The 19433-nt window shown below is 43.9% G+C and overlaps 2 protein-coding genes across 2 annotated transcripts; one reads left to right on the top strand and one right to left on the bottom strand.

The window, feature by feature from the left end:
- Positions 1–277: 277 nt before the first annotated feature.
- On the top strand, positions 278–5093 carry dorip1 (dopamine receptor interacting protein 1). The gene is made up of 5 exons (XM_083633898.1): positions 278–449; positions 755–1279; positions 1884–1973; positions 2071–2205; positions 3849–5093. The coding sequence occupies exons 1-5, from the start codon at positions 364–366 to the stop codon at positions 4030–4032; spliced, it is 1020 nt and encodes a 339-aa protein (XP_083490024.1). The 5' UTR covers positions 278–363; the 3' UTR covers positions 4033–5093.
- A 4373-nt stretch (positions 5094–9466) lies between these two features.
- On the bottom strand, positions 9467–19199 carry klhl28 (kelch like family member 28). Its single transcript, XM_083633884.1, has 6 exons — positions 19093–19199; positions 17307–17567; positions 16547–17184; positions 15758–16201; positions 9780–9988; positions 9467–9656 (listed from the first exon to the last, which is right to left on the bottom strand). Exons 2-6 carry the CDS (start codon positions 17565–17567, stop codon positions 9493–9495), a joined length of 1716 nt encoding a protein of 571 aa, XP_083490010.1. The 5' UTR covers positions 19093–19199; the 3' UTR covers positions 9467–9492.
- Between the last annotated feature and the right edge of the window lie 234 nt (positions 19200–19433).

The raw sequence follows: 19433 nt of genomic DNA, 5'->3' as shown, positions 1-19433 counted from the left end.
GAACCTGATAACCAATCGGATACCTCTTAGAATTTATAGGAAGACGATATTAACCAATGGGAACCCGGATTCTGCTATCCCACCCCAGAGAGGCGGAGAGGTGGGGCTCAGGGGCTGGACCTCAGACGGAATTACGTTGCGAATCAGCAGATGGCAGCATTGCATTTACATTGGTTTATTTTCCTGTCAAAAAAACGGCTATGTTTATGGGCGTAACTACTCGAGGATGTGTTTTGAACCTTTCTATGGTGCCAACATTTATAGAGACTAACCTAAGTACTAGTTAAACGTTAGAAAACACTAATAAGCTAACGCTACATAGGCTGTGAGCCTGACATAAGACATGAAGAAACACAGAAAACAATGGCGAGTGAATTCTGTGTTTTGAACGACACCGAAGACCTCCAAACGCTCATTTCAAACACCGAGGAGAGTCTCCAGTTCGAAAGGTGGGTTGGCTGCAGCTGCTAGCTAGCTTGATAGCAGGCTGGCCTGTGGTGGGGCTCCGTCTACTCCCTGGAGTGGGAATACTAGACGTTTTCCGATTAATGTAACGATATAGCTTGCTTTTCCATTGTATCTGTTACGGGCATCCCATAACGTTAGTCTCTGACACACGCTGTAATGCTAAAGTCTTCGGCTTCAGAATTTAAAGCAGTCAGCCCCTCCAGATATAGCGAGGAGGAGACTGGCTGAAACCTCTCCTACATCAAAATCAGTCTCATCATCTTCTCACCAGCACGTGTTTTCTCAGGTCCAAGACATTGTTCGAGGAGATCCGTGCCTCAATCAACAATAATGATGAAGAGGACCGCTCGTTTTGGAGGCCTGTGCTTCCATGGGGTGGTGTCTACACCATCAGGGCGGGACGGAAGGCTATATCATGCACCCCTCTGTACGTCAAGATCAACCTAAAAAACACTTGCACCATCGATGGATTCCTCATGATCCTGTATGTGATCCTGCGAGACAACCAGGGTTTTCCCAGGGAGGTGGGCATCTTCCTGGGCAAGCAGTTTGTGGAGCATTTCCTCTACCTGATGGACTCCTATGACTACACCACAGTGAAGATGCTGTGGATCTGGGACAGGATGTCCAAGCGACAGTACCGGTCTGCAGTCCACCAGACAGCCCTGGAGATCGACCTGTTTGGCAACGAGCACGAGAACTTCACCAAGAACCTGGAGAACCTGATGTCCACCATGCAGGAGGGACTGTGCACCAACTGGAGCTGTCCAGCCCGCTTCCAGGAGTTCATCAGAAGGACAATCAGCATCAAGTAAGCAGAACACATGCTGCAATGCATAATTATCTGATGCAACAAAGTGAGCTTTGTGCAACCCAGTCTCAGTGTGTCCAGCATTAGCTGGCAGTGATACTATGTGCATTAGGACATTTCCACAACAACAAAACACTTGTTTGTAATGTAATGCAAAAGTCCTGCTTTTCCAACAGAGTCCAACAGAGCTCAGATGGACTATGTCCCAATGGGAGGATCTCCTGTCACTACTTATAATAGTGCTAATGGTTCAAGTCAGCTGTTGTGCATCTCCCTCTTCAAGTGGGTTTCATTTCTACCCCTTGACATGTTAACTCTAACTAAGAATCTCCAGCTGTCTAATTGAGATGAGATGAAGAAGGTGCATTACATTCCGAGCTGTCTCGATTCTCGATTTCTGGTCTCGGGCAGAGCCATATAAAGACATGCTCATCCACAGTGTGCGGTGCACTGTTTAGATTATGGAGTCTATTCTAAATCATCACAAATAATATTTGTTCAAAGGAATCTTCCTTTCACAAAGGAGGCCGGGCTGATGCATTTTGTTGGTTGATTGACACTGTTCTTGTTTCTCAGATTTTTGCTCTGACATTTTTCCCCCCAGCCCTCCTCATGAGCTGCCCCACAGAGATCCCATTCAGTCCGCTGTAGACGAGTTCTTCTGTCCCAAGATCCTTCTCTGCAAAGAACTGGGGTGAGGCATATGGGGAATGTACATCAACTGAACTCCCTAATTCAGTTCTTTGTTATCATGGTTTATTGACTGTGTGATTATCTGCCTCATACTGTAGGTGTGACGGGCTGAGGGAGTTCTCCCAGAGGGTTTTCTGCCACGGACCCCCACCCTTTGTCATTCTCAACATGCAGCAGTGGAAGTCAGAGGAGCTGTCCTATGTTCCATACCATCTGGCTCTGTCCCAGCACAGGTATGTCATGTCATACCATCTGGCTCTGTCCCAGCACAGGTGTGGAGCTTTCACAGCCTGTTAAGTTTCAGCTCAGGTGGATACATGCTGCTTTTGTGAGCACGTGGAGGTGAACAAAATAGAGAATGAAAATATAACTGATGGGGGGCGGGGGAAATGCTTGTGAACGGAAAATTAGTCCTAACAGTGGTTAAGTGGTAACATAGCCTGTGTTGTATCAACTGTTGTGTCATCACTTGCTTTCATTTGTTACCTATAATTATAATAATAATTTTGTTTATATATAGCACTTTGAAACAGAGTTACAAAGCACTTTACAAAGATAGAAAAAAGTACAATTGATTTAAAAATGTGGTAAGAGATATAAAAGTAAGACAGGAGTCATTAAAGGCAGGCCAGAAAATGGTCGTTCCAAAGTCTAGGAGCCCTGATGGCAAAAACACAGTCATTTGAATCTATATTTCGGAACAAGGGTCTCGCTGCCAGGGTGTTAGGCCAGGCCCATATGGAGTTAAATGGTCTGTGATATAGCCATGTATCCACTTAAAAACAGTGGGGAAAGAGCTTCCAAAAACGACCCAGAATAAACAAAATAGATGCAAAAGAGCCATAAGGTAAACATTTATTCCAGGTGAATATGCACAAATAAACAAAAGTGCTCAACACAGCAAAAGGTAAACCCAGATTAGGCTTGCCAGACCCATCCATGCCTTAAATGTGATCAGTAAAATCTTAGAATCAATTCTGAAATTAACAGGTAACCAATGTTAAGGTGCTAACTGGGTGATGTGATGTCTTTTTGTTACAGTAAGAATCCTGCCGGCTGCATTTTGTACAAGTTGGAGAAAGAGAAAGTTGCAGTAGTGTGAAAAGATAAAAGCATGGGTGACTTTCTCCATGTCACTAAAATACAAAAACTGGTTAATATTGTTAATCTTTAGTTGAAAGAAACAGGACTGGTGTGAATCATCCACATCTAAACTATTTTTTTCCTACAGTGTATTTCTGTCATGCTCATGAGTGAACTGCATTGAGCAGAAAAATCAACTCAACTGTCAAGAGCTCACATGATGTCACTGGTTACAGGGTTGTTGCTGGATCGTGGCCACTGTATAGCCTAGCCTAGTTCATATTACCTTTTTAACTCTATTTTTGAATGTTTGCTCCCTCAATCCAGATTAATATTGAAATATATTTTCAAATAAGGAAAATTACTCGCTCTGGGAGGAGCAGGGACAATCTGGACCAGAGGAGCAGCTGAGCAGTAAAGCAGAGTAGATAATGTCAAAGGCCGCAATGAGACGATGTAAAGATACAGGTGAGACTTACAGCACAGAGGGGCAGAAAAGCAGATTTCTCTGTAAAAAGAGCCTAATTTGTATTCTTCATCTCATATACAAAAGCAAGTTTGTAAGTTATGTTCTCTTGTTATCTTGACAAATGGAACTCAATTTAAAATGGAGTAATACTTTTTCAGCCATCCAGGTAATGTGAGCCTTTATTGATATTGACCTACAAATGACCCCCCCCCCCCAACAGCCCACCTACCACCATGGTGATCTCTCTCTCTTTTATCACCATGCATGCATTTGCATCCCCGATTAAAAGATAGGCATGTCCAACTGAGCCTGTTGTTCCCACAGGTACTCACTGGAGGGCGCTACACTCTTCAACAAGGAGGAGCATCACTACTCCGCAGCCTTCCAGATAGACGGCTACTGGATGCACTACGACGGCCTGAGGAGCGACAATCTGATCCTGTTACACAAACCCCCCGAGCTGCTGCTGCTCTCCTCGCTGGTCTACATCCGAGCCTCTGACAAGTGAGCTCGTCTGGTGCCAACTGGAGACACCGAACCATGCTCCCCCACCCATCATGTGGCTATTTTGTCTCATGATGACCCCTGCAATGGCCTGACATTGCTCACTACTTATTCCATAGTTATCATTTGACATTGCTTCCTTCCTGTCAACAATGGCTCCAGTTCGCTCCGAGATTATGGCTGACTGACACCTGCTCTATTTTGCCCCGAACGCTTGCAGAAAGCTCGCTGTGCAAAATGAAAATTGCTTCTCCTTTTTGGGCATGCTTGGAATCCAAGAATATAATGGACTATAATAGTTCCGGGCTGGTATGCACAAATGATAATTGTATGCATCGTATGCATATACTGTTACCACCCTCACAGGGGAAATGTCATCACATTGTTTTAACAATTTTATGGTTGTTAAATGGATTTACATTGACAGTGCATTTGCTATAAAGCAACCTTGTATCAACGGTTGTCATGAGTGTATTGGGATGACTGCACAGGGAATATATATTTCCATCTCAGTTGCAGATGTAGTTTTGTGCATGAGACGTGAGTCAGTGTTTCTTAGCGTTACATTTATGCATATCAGCCCTTGCCTCAAATTGAACTGGTGCTGTTTCTATTTACACTGTGGTTTAGAAAAGAAACAACCAAACTAAGTAACACTTTGCTTTTTTTCATCCACGTTATGTTCATTTCTTGCTTTTTCTTGAAATGTCAGTTGGTAAAGGTAAACATAAATTACGGTACCGTAAATTAATATTTGTTAAATTCAAATTCAATTCTTAAAATTTTTATAACTACCATTTAGCCTAATACAGTCTGAAATGTGATTCATTTCTGACATCAGTATCTTAGCATAAACATGATGTGTAAAAGCTTGTTTAATTTCCGGTGCAATAAGTTGGTTCATTTCCATACTGATCAAATTCAACTCAAGTAATTTGACACTACAGCTCAGCACATACTGCACATAACCTCAATTATCAAAATCACACAGTGCCTCTGCCAATGAAATGTTAAACTAAAAGAAATGTTTAGTAAAAATCCTTCCGTTAAATTTTTAGTCTTCAATTGCAGTTTTTCTATGCAGCCGCTGTGGTTTTTAAAATGCAATACAGATATTTTTATACTACATGTATTTGTTGTGTTGCACTTGTGCATTGCATGGATGGGTATAACAAGGGGCAAGTAAGAGCAAACAGTACCTTTTAAGGCAGGCATTTATTTATTTTAACTGGGTACAACTGCACCACACAAACAGACTAAAATGTATGTAAAATGTCTTCAATCAAAACATGATAAAATGTGAAAAAAGCTACTGCTTCTACATCTAAGGTTATCTTGTACTTCCAGTAACAATCCACAGGATATAAAAATTCAAGATCATCGCCTTACTTCAGACACACAATGGGAAATGTAAAAGAAGCAGAGTGGTAATTTGGCTAACATTGACATCAGTTTCAAAGGATTTCTTTCAGACACTAAACGGTCCAGTCCAGACCTGTTAGTCCTCCATCAGCTTTCTTTAAACAAGCACTTTGGTGAGTGGTGGCAAAACAACACATTGGTTAGGCCATAAGAGAAATGGAGAATTAACTTCATTTTAACATCCCTTTTGCAGATTCACGTTTGCAGATTTTTATCAATTATAGAAAGTCTGTATCCACCTTGGAAATCAACTGGATTTCTAAAATTAATAAAAGACATACAGTATGTGATGCATGTATGCAACATTGATGCTAGCTAGATGATTGATGGCAGCAGCACACACGCCCGCGTGATTTGTGCTCTGGCTGAGATTGTGTATGGGCTTTAAAGCGACCAAACATAAAATCTAAAATATTATTATACATCACAATGAACATGAGACAAAACACAGACATTGCAAACAAAATCAGACTAGATGTTACAGAATATGAACAATACATATTAGAATTATAAATATAATGAAACATAAAATTCTCCATTCATCCCCATCTTTCTCAAAAAAGAAAAAAGTTATATATATATTTGTAAAATACAGTTTGGATGGCAGTTACACATGAAACAATTAGAAATTAATAGGAATTTAGTGTAAAGTACTGTATAGTGACAGTCTGCAACATAAACTGGAACTATCTCACCAGTTGCTTGTGTGTGTATGTGTATATATATATATATGCATGTGTGTGTGTATACAGTATATATATATATATATATATATATATACCGGTATATATATATACACACATATATACACACACACACATATTGACAAATTTAAGGACAGCCTGACCGATTTGCAAGACAAATCTCATCCAGAGAAGAAATTGTCAGTAATTGATTTACTGAAACATTACATTTTAGAGTGCAAGGGTAAACTGGAAGAGCACATGTGCTGTCTGGTGTTCAAAGTAGAAGGCAACATCTATACCTCTGTTTCCCAAACCACAAATAATATGGTGAACAATCCCTTTGAATCTGCTTAAAACAACAAAATATGCTTTGGACAAATGAACCAGCATGCAAAATGCAAGTTAAAATGATAGCGCAAAATGCCAGTATAGGATGAGACAAAGCCACTGGTACCGTTTGTTTCATCAGACCCAGCATTATCGAGGCAACAACATGAATGGACAGACATGCCATGTGTGATTCCATTTCAGCAATATGAGATGCCTTGGCTTTTCAAACAGAGACTAAATTAAAAACACAAAAATATATTATTCCACAGAGGAAACAGAAATCTTATTGCATCATCTAAATGCCATCAGCGTAAATCAAAAGTATGCACAAATTACAATATGTATCAAATAGTTTGGTAAGTGCAATGCAGAGCTCTGCTAAAAGTTTCCACTTCTGTGCAAACATCAGTGTACAATGCAACTCAAACTAGACTCTAAACAAGAGTCGCAAGATGACACGCCTAGTGTAGTGCTCAATCTACTTACTCCCTCACACTGCTTGTCCCATCCCTCAGTTTAGCCCAAAGCTGTACAGAGCCCTCATCCAGGCTGGAGCTGTACAGAGCCCTCATCCAGCCTGGAGCTGTACAGACCCCTCATCCAGCCTGGACAACTCCTACAGACCCCTCATCCAGCCTGGACAACTACTACAGACCCCTCATCCAGCCTGGACAACTCCTACAGACCCCTAATCCAGCCTGGACAACTCCTACAGACCCCTCATCCAGCCTGGACAACTCCTACAGACCCCTCATCCAGCCTGGACAACTCCTACAGACCCCTAATCCAGCCTGGACAACTCCTACAGACCCCTCATCCAGCCTGGACAACTCCTACAGACCCCTAATCCAGCCTGGACAACTCCTACAGACCCCTCATCCAGCCTGGACAACTCCTACAGACCCCTCATCCAGCCTGGACAACTCCTACAGACCCCTCATCCAGCCCGGACAATTCCTACAGACCCCTCATCCAGCCTGGACAACTCCTACAGACCCCTCATCCAGCCTGGACAACTCCTACAGACCCCTCATCCAGCCTGGACAACTCCTACAGACCCCCAATCCAGCCTGGACAACTCCTACAGACCCCTCATCCAGCCTGGACAACTCCTACAGACCCCTCATCCAGCCTGGACAACTCCGTTTGCCAGCCCGCTTTGTCTCCAAGGGCCGAAGGTTTGGTGAAAGTGACAACTTGGCCTGAGTGGGCTAGTACAGCCCTTGGTGCTTTATAATCCGCCGCCTCCATATGACAATGACAAGCATGGAAGAATGTAACATTAGCAACAGGAAAGGAAAAAGAAAGTTTTGATTGTGGCACATAATCAGGGGATGGGGGGCGATTTCTAGCACTGGGGGTGAGAAAGGTTGATCAGACTCGGAGGTCCTATTTTGGCACTTAACATGGTGTGAACAGATTACCTCAAACCTGAGGCTGCCAGCAAGACCGTGGCCAGATGAAGTTCACATGGTTAGTGGCAGGTGGTGAGCGTTAAGCGTGGGCGACAGGGGCAATCACAAGCAGGGAAAGGCTTGTTCATAACTGGCAAGACACCGCACTGGCAATTGCCATTTGAAAAATAAAATAAAACATCTTAATTATATCCTGCAACAGTGAGTGTAAGGAGCACCATTGCTTGTGGCATCTAAGGAAGGGGAGATGACAATGTCAAATCAGTATAACAAAGAATAGATCTAATTGACAAATGTAAGGGCTGAGGACAGAAGTGTGTGGCTGTCTAACAGTAGGACTTACTGCTTGAGTTTATTGCATGGTGGTGGGGGTGGGGGTGTTCGGATTCTGAGCATTTTAATGCACACAAATCAAATAACTAAGACAGTAACTGAGCAGAGGCTAAGCAAAGGTTGACTCACTACGTGAGGCAACACAGACACAAACAGCTGAATCCTCAATCCTAAATATAGCACCAGTTAGTATTGTGTACAGACTGAGGGAGGGAAAGAGGGCCAAGGTCGATTTCAACAATTGCGAAGAGGAGCGAAGTGCGTGACCCGACCACAGGAAGTGTAACAGAAGCTGGAACATGGCGTTTGAAGCGGAGCGTAGCGGCGAACACTCAGGAGGATTCAGCGGGGTTTGTCATTTATCTCCGTAACGACCCTTGAACCAAATTGCACGCATACTAGTGGCCCAGTGCAGAAGAACATTTACAGGCAATGCACTAGAGGATATATATTCATATCTATATATTTCATTTAGACTATTTACAGGAGAAAAAAGGCAGCCCTTTTTAATTAAGTAAATATAAATATTCAAATTGTTTTCTTTTTGTGAAGCACTGATTTCGATGCAGAAGTCACAAACGCAGTGTGCCAACTCCTGTGTCAATCACTGAGCATCAGCTCTGCACACAGACACTGAGCATCAGCTCTGCACACACAGACACGCAACAAAACAAACTATTCTATCTGACATGCACATACTCCCCAGCATACACGCAGACATACACGCTAAATGGCCAACAACCCACAAATTCCATACAAATACACACAAGCAAACTGCAAGGGTCTACAAAATTGGAACACATAATTCTGCTTGCAGCAGAGAGAGAGAAAATCAGACTGGAGTGTTATACACAGAATTAATGGCATGAACAAAAACGTTACCAACGTCTAACAACATAACAGAATGTTCAAAGAAACAAAGTGACAGGTTTCTCCCACAATGCTCTGGTAAACGGCTCAGAGTCCTCATTGTGGTCCAGCAGCAGTAGAGCGGTCGTCTCCTCATCTCGGTGACAACAGGCGTCTCTTCATCATCCTCTTATCCACACACACACACACGGCTCCTCCTCCTCCTCTCTCCGCGGTCCCCTGTGCCGGACAGCTAGCCCGGCACATCCGTCCCGCCCGGCAGGCTCTCGTCTTCTCTGGTGTTCACGTCGGTGCGCGGCCCTCCCCCAGCCCCCTGACGATGAATGTGGGGAAGGAGCAGGAGACAAAAAAAAGAAAAGTCTTTTCGTCTAAGTTCTCTCACGGGGTCCTGGCCGGCCGGGCCATGGGTCAAAGGGCAGTCAGGCCAAAGTTACAGCGGCAGTACATCATGCCACTGGAGTCCAACCAGCTGTCTGTAATGGGGTCGTAGCGCTGGACAGTGTTCAGGTAGGACGACCCCGAGTGACCCCCCACCACGTAGAGGTAGTTGTCCACGATGGCAGAGCCCACACCTGGGACAGACGCAACAACAGTCATATTTGGCTGATCACAATCTAACCTCACCATTGTCTGGCTGCAGTAGTGTTACTAAATTCTGAATACAACCAGTTCAACAATATAGTATCTCAACTCACCAGTGCGCGGTTCATTCATGGGCCGACAGGCTGTCCACTGGTTCTGGTGGGGATCGAACCTCTCAATGCTGGAGAGGTGGGATACTCCGTTGTGGCCGCCCACCACGAATATGAACCCTAGCATGACCCCGACTCCAAAGTTGATCCTCTTGTCAGCCATGGGGGCTACCATTTCCCAGGCATCCTTGCTGGGGTCGTACCGCTCCACGCTGCAGAGAGCAGACACAGCACATTTAGTTACAAAACACACTGTGCTTTAAATTCGAGCTGAACCCAAAAATGACTTATTTTATTTTAGTTCAAATACATGGGTATTCAGTGCACCTATTTAATAATGTATGCCAAAAGAAAAATCACAAAAATCTAATTTCTTTAGTTTTTCACACAGTTTTTCAAGTGTTCATTTATCAAGATTTCAGTAATCTACAGTTTGCTGACGTCACATAGTGCTAGCAGATTTCTACCCCATTTCAACCAATCATATCACGACATGGCAGCTGTCAATCTTCATTTCAGGATAATTTTCTCCTCCAAATGAAGGAGAAAATGGCACCTAGTGTCTGTAATTTGGCAGAATTTCTAGCCCATAAACTACGGTAACTACTAACTTGGCAAATTGTATGGAACATACAAAAAGCAAACGGTAATGTCTAAGAATGCAAAGAAATGTAACTGGCTCGTTAAACTCGCAATCCAGGAATATTGTATTTACCGCAATGCTTCTCAAGTTAGCGTAACTGGCGTGTGCCTTAGGGAGCCTGGTTGTCTAAGGGGTCGCCCCTCGGAGATTCCAGGCGGGCGGGCAGCACTCATGCATCGGATTGTCCGCTCCGTTCCACACACAAGCAGCTGGCTGCCTGGTACTCGGTAGATCCCACTCACATAGCACCACAACATGCTGAATCCCACTCGATTTGGGGGCGGAACACGCCAGGATTGGCCAATGCCAAAGCCAGTCCCCAGAATTGTCAAATCAAATCATTGACACTAGGCATGGGTCGATTTCCGGTTTTACCGGTTCGGTTCGGTATACGAGCCCAAACCGGTTTGATCACGTGCAAACCGAAAAAACCTAAAAAAAAAAAAAAAAAAAAAAAAATAAAAAAAAAAAAAAATTGTTTTTTAAGTTTTTTTTTGTTTGTTTTTTGCCAGTCCATTCTGATTGCACTATTGTTCGTATTAGCCTCTTCTCAAGTTGCACTAGTAGGCAAACATATTATTTTGTTTATTATGTTGATGTTTGAAGAAAAGTTAAGCTGAATAGTTATGAGAAATAAAAACAGTGTGTTGTTACAGTTAAAAGGTTCTGCTTATTTGTATTCAGTGTTCGTGCTGGTTGGCAGCATACCAGCTTAGAGGTGCATTATCGCCACCAACTGCAGCCGCTTTGATACGTTTTTTTGGGGAATATCGAACCGGTTTCAAAATGTTCAAACCGACCCATGCCTAGGCCCTATATTGTGTGAATTTGTGAGTTTTGAAGTTTATAAGGCAGCTCAGCTGTAAGCCAATCCATTCTGATTGCACTGCTTGTGTTTTTATTAGCCTTTTTCTCAAGTTGCACTATAGGCAGAAGTCTTATTTCATTTATTATTTTGATGTTTAGAAGAAAAGTTGAGCTGAATAGTTATGAGAAATAAATACAGGGTGTTTGTTACACAGGTGTCCTGCTTCTTTTTATTCAGTATCATTGCTGGTTGACAATACCAGCTTAGAGGTGTATTATCGCTATCAGGTGGACTGAAGTTGCACTACAGACAGTTATGGGCCACACTCGGGAGCCCTGCTTGAAAAAAAAAAAAAAAAAAAAAAAAAAAAAAATTTAAATTACAAAAAAAATCGGTATACCGGTTCGATCCGGTTTAGACGGCAATATCGAACCGGTTTTAAAATTTTCAAACGGACCCAGCCCTAATTGACACGCTATTACGGTCCGCCTCTCAACCCTGTCATCTCAGACAAGATTTGTTTTCAGACTCTGAAACGTCTCCGACCCTCGCGCTACTTGCATTCTGTTGGGTTCATTTCGACTTTAAAGTGTGTAATCCTAGTAGGCGTGTAATGGTGGGCACTGGCAGGATGTAATTAGCCCCTGGGACTCTTTAATCACGTGACTGAGGTTAGCAAGATTGTGGTTTGAATCTAAATTACAATACAAAAAGGACCATCTGAGGTAGCATAAATCTATTCAGCACTACATAAGAGAGGGTTGATTTCCAAGCTCAATTTCTTTGTGATGGGAAAACTCTATGATGGGGAAACTCGGGGCATATTTCTCTGTGATGGAAACTCTGCATATTTCTCTGTGATGGGGAAACTCAGGGATGGGGAAACTCAGGGCATATTTCTCTGTGATGGGGAAACTCAGGGCATATTTCTCTGTGATGGGGAAACTGCGGGCATAATTCTCTGATGGGGAAACTCAAGGCATATTTCTCTGTGATGGGGAAACTCAGGGCATATTTCTCTGTGATGGGGAAACTCAGGGCATATTTCTCTGATGGGGAAACTCAGGGCATATTTCTCTGTGATGGGGAAACTCGGGGCATATTTCTCTGTGATGGGGAAACTCGGGGCATATTTCTCTGTGATGGGGAAACTCGGGGCATATTTCTCTGTGATGGAAACTCGGCATAATTCTCTGTGATGGGGAAACTCCGGGCATAATTCTCTGATGGGGAAACTCAAGGCATATTTCTCTGTGATGGGGAAAAACAGGGCATATTTCTCTGTGATGGGGAAAAACAGGGCATATTTCTCTGTGATGGGGAAACTCGGGGCATATTTCTCTGTGATGGGGAAACTCAGGGCATATTTCTCTGTGATGGGGAAACTCAGGGCATATTTCTCTGTGATGGGGAAACTCAGGGCATATTTCTCTGTGATGGGGAAACTCAGGGCATATTTCTCTGTGATGGGGAAACTCAGGGCATATTTCTCTGTGATGGGGAACCTCAGGGCATATTTCTCTGTGATGGGGAACCTCAGGGCATATTTCTCTGTGATGGGGAACCTCAGGGCTATTTCTCTGTGATGGGGAACCTCAGGGCTATTTCTCTGTGATGGGGAAACTCAGGGCATATTTCTCTGTGATGGGGAAACTCAGGGCATATTTCTCTGTGATGGGGAAACTCAGGGCATATTTCTCTGTGATGGGGAAACTCAGGGCATATTTCTCTGATGGGGAAACTCAAGGCATATTTCTCTGTGATGGGGAAACTCAGGGCATATTTCTCTGTGATGGGAAAACTCAGGGCATATTTCTCTGTGATGGGGAAACTCAGGGCATATTTCTCTGTGATGGGGAAACTCAAGGCATATTTCTCTGTGATGGGGAAACTCAAGGCATATTTCTCTGTGATGGGAAACTCAGGGCATATTTCTCTGTGATGGGGAAACTCGGGGCATATTTCTCTGTGGTGGGGAAACTCAAGGCATATTTCTCTGTGATGGGGAAACTCGATGCATATTTCTCTGTGATGGGGAAACTCAGGGCATATTTCTCTGTGATGGGGAAACTCAGGGCATATTTCTCTGTGATGGGGAAACTCAAGGCATATTTCTCTGTGTTGGGGAAACTCAGGGCATATTTCTCTGTGATGGGGAAACTCAGGGCATATTTCTCTGTGATGGGAAACTCAAGGCATATTTCTCTGTGATGGGAAACTCAGGGCATATTTCTCTGTGATGGGAAACTCAAGGCATATTTCTCTGTGATGGGGAAACTCCAGGCATATTTCTCTGTGATGGGGAAACTCAGGGCACAGAGAAATATGCCCTGAGTTTCCCATCACAGAGAAATATGCCCCGAGTTTCCCCATCACAGAGAAATATGCCCTGAGTTTCCCCATCACAGAGAAATATGCATCGAGTTTCCCCAACACAGAGAAATATGCCCTGAGTTTCCCCATCACAGATGTAACTGAAGCTGGCCGCAGTGTAGCTTAATTTTGAATGTTGCCAAACTTAATTCATACTGACGTTTTATTTTGAAAATGGTTGCCAACTCGCGCACGGCTATGGCGTAATCGCGTGTGTCGGCACGTCAGAGTTTCTGAAATGTGCGGTCTCAAAGCGATTACATGGAACGATCAGCGGGAAGCTTCACCAAGAATTCCACTCTGGAAGGTGGTTTCAAAATGTGTCGTTTGCTAAGCCCAAATTCGCCGTCACCATCTAAAAGGGAGGCACTAACGATAAAAGAATTCCCCGTCACCATAGGAAACCGTCCTCGTGTAAAGTGCCCCTTAGTCAACCTCATCCTGTTTTTATTTGTCAAGTTTTAGTCGACAAAAGGTCTGAGCATTTTAGTCTTGTAAAAAAGGTAATTCACGAGCATATTTCGTCAGTAGTGCTACGAAGTGTGGGCTGTACTGTAGCATAAAAGATAACAAAATACTAACATCATGCCAATTCAACTGAACAGTACATATGGAATGCTTAAAATTGGACCAAAACATGCTCATATTGTTTTGTTTGTTTTTGCAATTTATTTTTTGGCAGGGGCTTCCTATCTGGAGGAAACTCCAGGGGAGCACATGCAACCTCCACACAGAAAGGCCCTTTATGACGACCCCATGTGGGCCTTAGGCACTGAGGACACACCCTCAGCGCCGTAGGTGGGAATCTAACCCAGGACCTTCTTGCTGTGAGGCAACAGTGCTACCACTGCACCACCGTGCCCCCGATATGTATTTAATCAAGGTACGGAAGGGGGAGGGCAGTTGAAGTCAGTACTAGCGGTTGGTCTGACCACAAGTTCACAACTAGTGCAACTAGTTTAATGAGGCCACCTATGGCGGCTGTGAATTACCGTAACCCCACCAGAGTCAAAGTGTTGAAACCATTGACAATGTCACTGGAAAAACTGGCAATTTGGGAATTGCATCACAGTATACAAGGGCATACAAGGTGTTGGGGGAGAAAAACAGTCCCCAAAGATTCCCGATCCAAACACATTCTCCTGGGGGGTTTGGGGAGTCAAGGAGACTGGCAACAACAGAGACGCCCAGAGCAACAACACAGATCCAACCAGCAGCTTCTCTACAAAGAACTCAGCAGCCACTTCTGTCTGTTAAGTTTCCTCTCTGCTCATTAGGAGGCCATCTGCCGTTTTCTTAGCAACACTTCACATCCCTCACCTGTTTGACAGTTCTATTACACCCCATTTATACACCTGGTTCTTAAATGCGACCTGCATCCGAATAAGTTATCTGGATAATGGTCGCATTTAAAAACCAGGTGTATGTGGAGAAAGAGATCTGAACACAATGTGTGCCAGACTACCTCCAGATGCTGCCAGGAAGATCTGATCACATCCTGATCATGATCCGTTTACATCTTGCATTGACATGCATTTTTCCTTATCCAGATAACATCCAGATAACTTATCCGGATACAGGTCACATTTAAAAACCAGGTGTAAATGGGGTGTTAGATAACCAACCAGCAGGACCTTGAGAAAGACAGTGTGGCTAGGAAAGCTTAAAGTGGAGGCTTTCCCATGGGATCAAAGCCCATATATAGAAAAGGTATTTGATGTCAAATGTCATCTGTAGGAAAAAATAAAGGTTGGAGATATGTTTTCATCCAAAGTGGATTTCTGTGGTCTTCAAATCATGGAGAAATTTACTTTGGGAATGAAGGAAAGGAGGTGTACCATGTCATACAAAATGGCTAAACTAGAAGAAAAAGTAAAAAAAAGGTTGGACAAATACAAAATAGGGATCAGGATGATTAAGTGACTAGTAAATTAATTGTTGGGTAACACACTAATCTAAATTATATGCGACCTATACTGTACATTAAACCTCTCCGTTTTTGGCACTCTAAGATAATTAGCCTGTTCGATAACTAACTTAATTCGCATTCACAATTCTCCATCCCTACTATGCACGTGGAATATTTATAACAGTAGAAACATACATTTCCACAGATCAAACAACAGACAGCCTAACCACTCTCAGCAGTAGTATTACCTGTTCATATGCGCTGGGCCGTAACCCCCGATAGCATACACCATGCCATCCAGCACAGCGGTGGCAAAGCAGCTGCGGGACTTTGTCATAGGCGCCACCGGCTGCCACTCCTTCATCTTGGGCACGTACTTCTCCACCGACTGGAGGTAATACTGGCCGTCGTAGCCGCCCAGGGCGTACAGCTCCCCGGCCAGCACCACCACCCCGAGCGTGCTGCGGCACTCGGCCATGCGCTCCACCGAGGACCAGGTGTTGCTGTCAGGGTCCCAGCTCTCCACCGTGCTCTCGTGCCTCCGGTAGCTGATGCCCTGTCTCATGTGTGTGGCGATGCCCCCCACCACATAAACCTTCTGGTCCAGCACCGCCACTCCAAACTCATATCGGGGCACACTGAGCGGGGCGAGTCCTATCCATGAGTCTGTCTGTGGGAAATACATTTCCATACTGCAAGAGACAGAAAACACCCATAGTTTCAATGTTTTCCCATTTGTGCTTTTAGAGTACAGAATAGGAAGGAGACATCAACAATATAGAATAGAGCTGCCTGCAACTAATAAGTGACAGTAATGAATCAAAAAAGCAAGCATATCCTCGCATTTGTGAAGAACCAGAATCCAGGCTTTTTTACTTGATAAATCATAACATTCATGATGAGTTAATCGACTGTAATTCTGATAGTCAATACAGCTCTAATATATATATATATATATATATATATATATATATATATATATATATATATATATATATATATATATAATTTATTATGTGTAAAGTGATTAGCATTACCTTTCTAGTGTGGCAAACAGTCCAGCCTTGCCTCCTACTGCCAGCAGCACCTTGGGGGCACAGCGCGGCCGGGTGGACAACACAGTCTGATAGGACAGCCGGTGCTCGGGCATGAAATGATATTTGAGGGCCTCGTTGAGCAGGTGCTTGCACGCGTGGTCATCACGTATGAGGTGGTTGGCTTCATATAGGCGGGTGAGGAACTTGACGCTGAGGAGAGGAAGGCGCACACAGTGCAGCAGCTGAGCCAGATGCTGCTGTCTCTCTGACACGTCGTATTTGATCCACGACTCCAGGGCGTAAAACACAGTCTCCTCAGTGACCACCTTAAGACAGTCGTTGGATACAATTTCGTCCAGCTCGGCCCTCGTCAGCTCAAAAAACTCTTCTGTCTGACACACCTCCTCAAAGTTCTGACAGATGAACTTGGTGGCAGCCAGACACAGGTCGTGGCAGCCATATGTTTCAGCAAAGCGGGAGATGCCTATGCAGTTCCCAGCATCAAGCTGGCTCTCCAAGAAGGAACAGCACTCCTTAAGCACTAGCTTAACCTGGAGCAGGTTGGCAGCTGGTAGCAGAGATTCCACCGTTTCCTGGGAGATAAACACGGTGCCAGTGTAGGCATACTCGACGATGGCCTAGAAGAGAAAGAGCAAAGCTACTGCAACGGTTTCATAAAAACAAAACAGAGGTAAAATACTGTTTCAGGCCAGCTTTAAAAATAAATCTCTGCTGGGCTGGCTAAGAGCATACAGCATACCTGGAGTGCTGCCTCATCAACGCACTGGAATTCCACCTCAGAGGTCTCCTTTTCTGACAGGTTCCCCGTGAACATAGCCTTGAAGTAGGGGCTGATGCTGGCCAGCACTACTTTGTGGGCATGGATCTTGGCATCACCCACACGCAGCACAATGTCACATAGTTCATGATCCTGCCGCAAGAGCTGGAGGCCTTGCAGCAACTGCTCAGAGTGAGGCCGTGTCAGACTGGCAAGCATATAGGACTGGGCCTGCTGGTCCATCTGAGAGCAGAATCCACAGATCAGTACAATGGAGACATGTGTTAAAGCATTTGAGATTCTCTGACTAACGTTAACTGGTAACTTGATCTGTGATCACTAATCAACCTTTATGAAAAGTCAACTACTACACATGACGTAAACGTATTTATGCCTGGACAGTATGATGCGTTCAGTGATGTTTTGGAGCATCCAGGGATTAGTCAGATCCGTTGTTATTCTGTTAGCAAGCAGGATGAAGCATAGCTAGAACATTAGCTACATATCACTTTGCAAAAGATACGCAGTTTATTTAAAATCCCTTTCAGCATCCCGTTGCAACGTTTTCAAGTTGTCAGCCTTGGGCCAACGATGTTGACCAAACGCTGTTGTGCTTTTTTTGGTCCGACGTTCACACATTAGCGATAGCAAGCTAGTTAGCAGTTAGCTTGTTGACTGAGGCCTTGGCTTGATTTGAACGGAGGACATGCCCATTCACACAGATCAAAAGTCGATTCTTCTTCTTTAGCGTTGCATCGGGAAAATGCTAATACGCCGAAAAAACTTGATAGCAACTATAGTGCACCTTACACGGATGACCAATTTAATATTACACTAACGTCACTTGATGTAATGCATATTACTCCAACGTATCGTAACGTATCCAACGTATTTCCTTTCAGCAAATACACAATGCCCATTTCTACATTTCAGTGCACTACAGTCAGTGCAGGTTATCTGCTAAAAATAACACACGATTACTGTGGCTAGCGGCGGCATCATTAACTGGGTTTCCATCCAAATGTATCGCATAATTCAAGCGAATTTTGTGAAAATCCGCAAAATAAAATGCGAATTTATGCATGTTTCCATTCAGTTTTGTTTAGCGAGTTTTGGGAGTCGGCAGGTTGAGCAGTCGGTGGCGCTTCTCGTCAGGAGGAGGCGTAAAGTGCCTGTGTGCCTGTAAGAGATCTCTATCAGCGGAGACCTGCTTTGATTGAGTCGTCACCCGGTGATGGTGATGATCACCGTCCTCATCGTCGTAAAGTCGCCTTCAAAGCATGATGTTAGATTATAACGAACTAGTTGTGTGGCTTAGCCTTCCCAAATGTTGAGGGTCGTTTTTTAGAATTTAATACATAGAATTGCGAACGTTACATTCAATTTCATTCAGACTGCCTGGCGCTAATCGCCACCATTTCCCCCTGGAGTAGCATGAAGCGGAAGTGAAGTCACATCTGGTACGTCATCGTTAATTCGCAAAATCTGTTTCCATTGCAAAAGTTCGCATCTTCCTACTGTCGATACGCTGATAAATCCACCCCCTCCAAGCGTAAAAACATTTATGCGATATTTCGACCTTTATTCGAATTTCTGGTGTTTCCATTCAAGTTTATATTCGCATTTTGGGTAAATGCGAATATCCAGAGGTGGATGGAAACCCAGTTATTGATTGATACAGTAACATGGCTGACAAACACAAAACGTGACAGTAGTTGTCAGGATTATAACACGATCCATAATATTACATCAAGTGCAAAACACAAACCTGTAACTTATTGTGCGTATGATGTGCCGCTGTAAAGATGGATTTTTGCAGTGTCGGAGTTCAGTCAGCGGCGATCTGTAGGAACCCCGGGCGGCTGTCAGGAAAACAACCTAGTGCCAATAATAACCTAGCCACATCAAGCTACCGTCCACCACGATCTCTTCTCTCTCTCTCTCTAGCGACCCACTTCCGTTGGTTTAAAAAATAAAAGCACACCAGTCATTAAACACCAGTCAGATTTAAACTATTCAGTGGTCCCCGAACTGGGGTATGCATAGTAGCCTACGTGGAGGTCATGAAAATAAATGTAGGACACACATCATTTGTGTTCGTAATGGAGC

This window comes from Poromitra crassiceps (assembly GCF_964638095.1).
Source record: "Poromitra crassiceps genome assembly, chromosome: 3".
Taxonomy (NCBI): domain Eukaryota; kingdom Metazoa; phylum Chordata; class Actinopteri; order Beryciformes; family Melamphaidae; genus Poromitra; species Poromitra crassiceps.
Note: the sequence above shows the minus strand (reverse complement) of the source record. Positions and strands in the feature narration are given on the sequence as shown.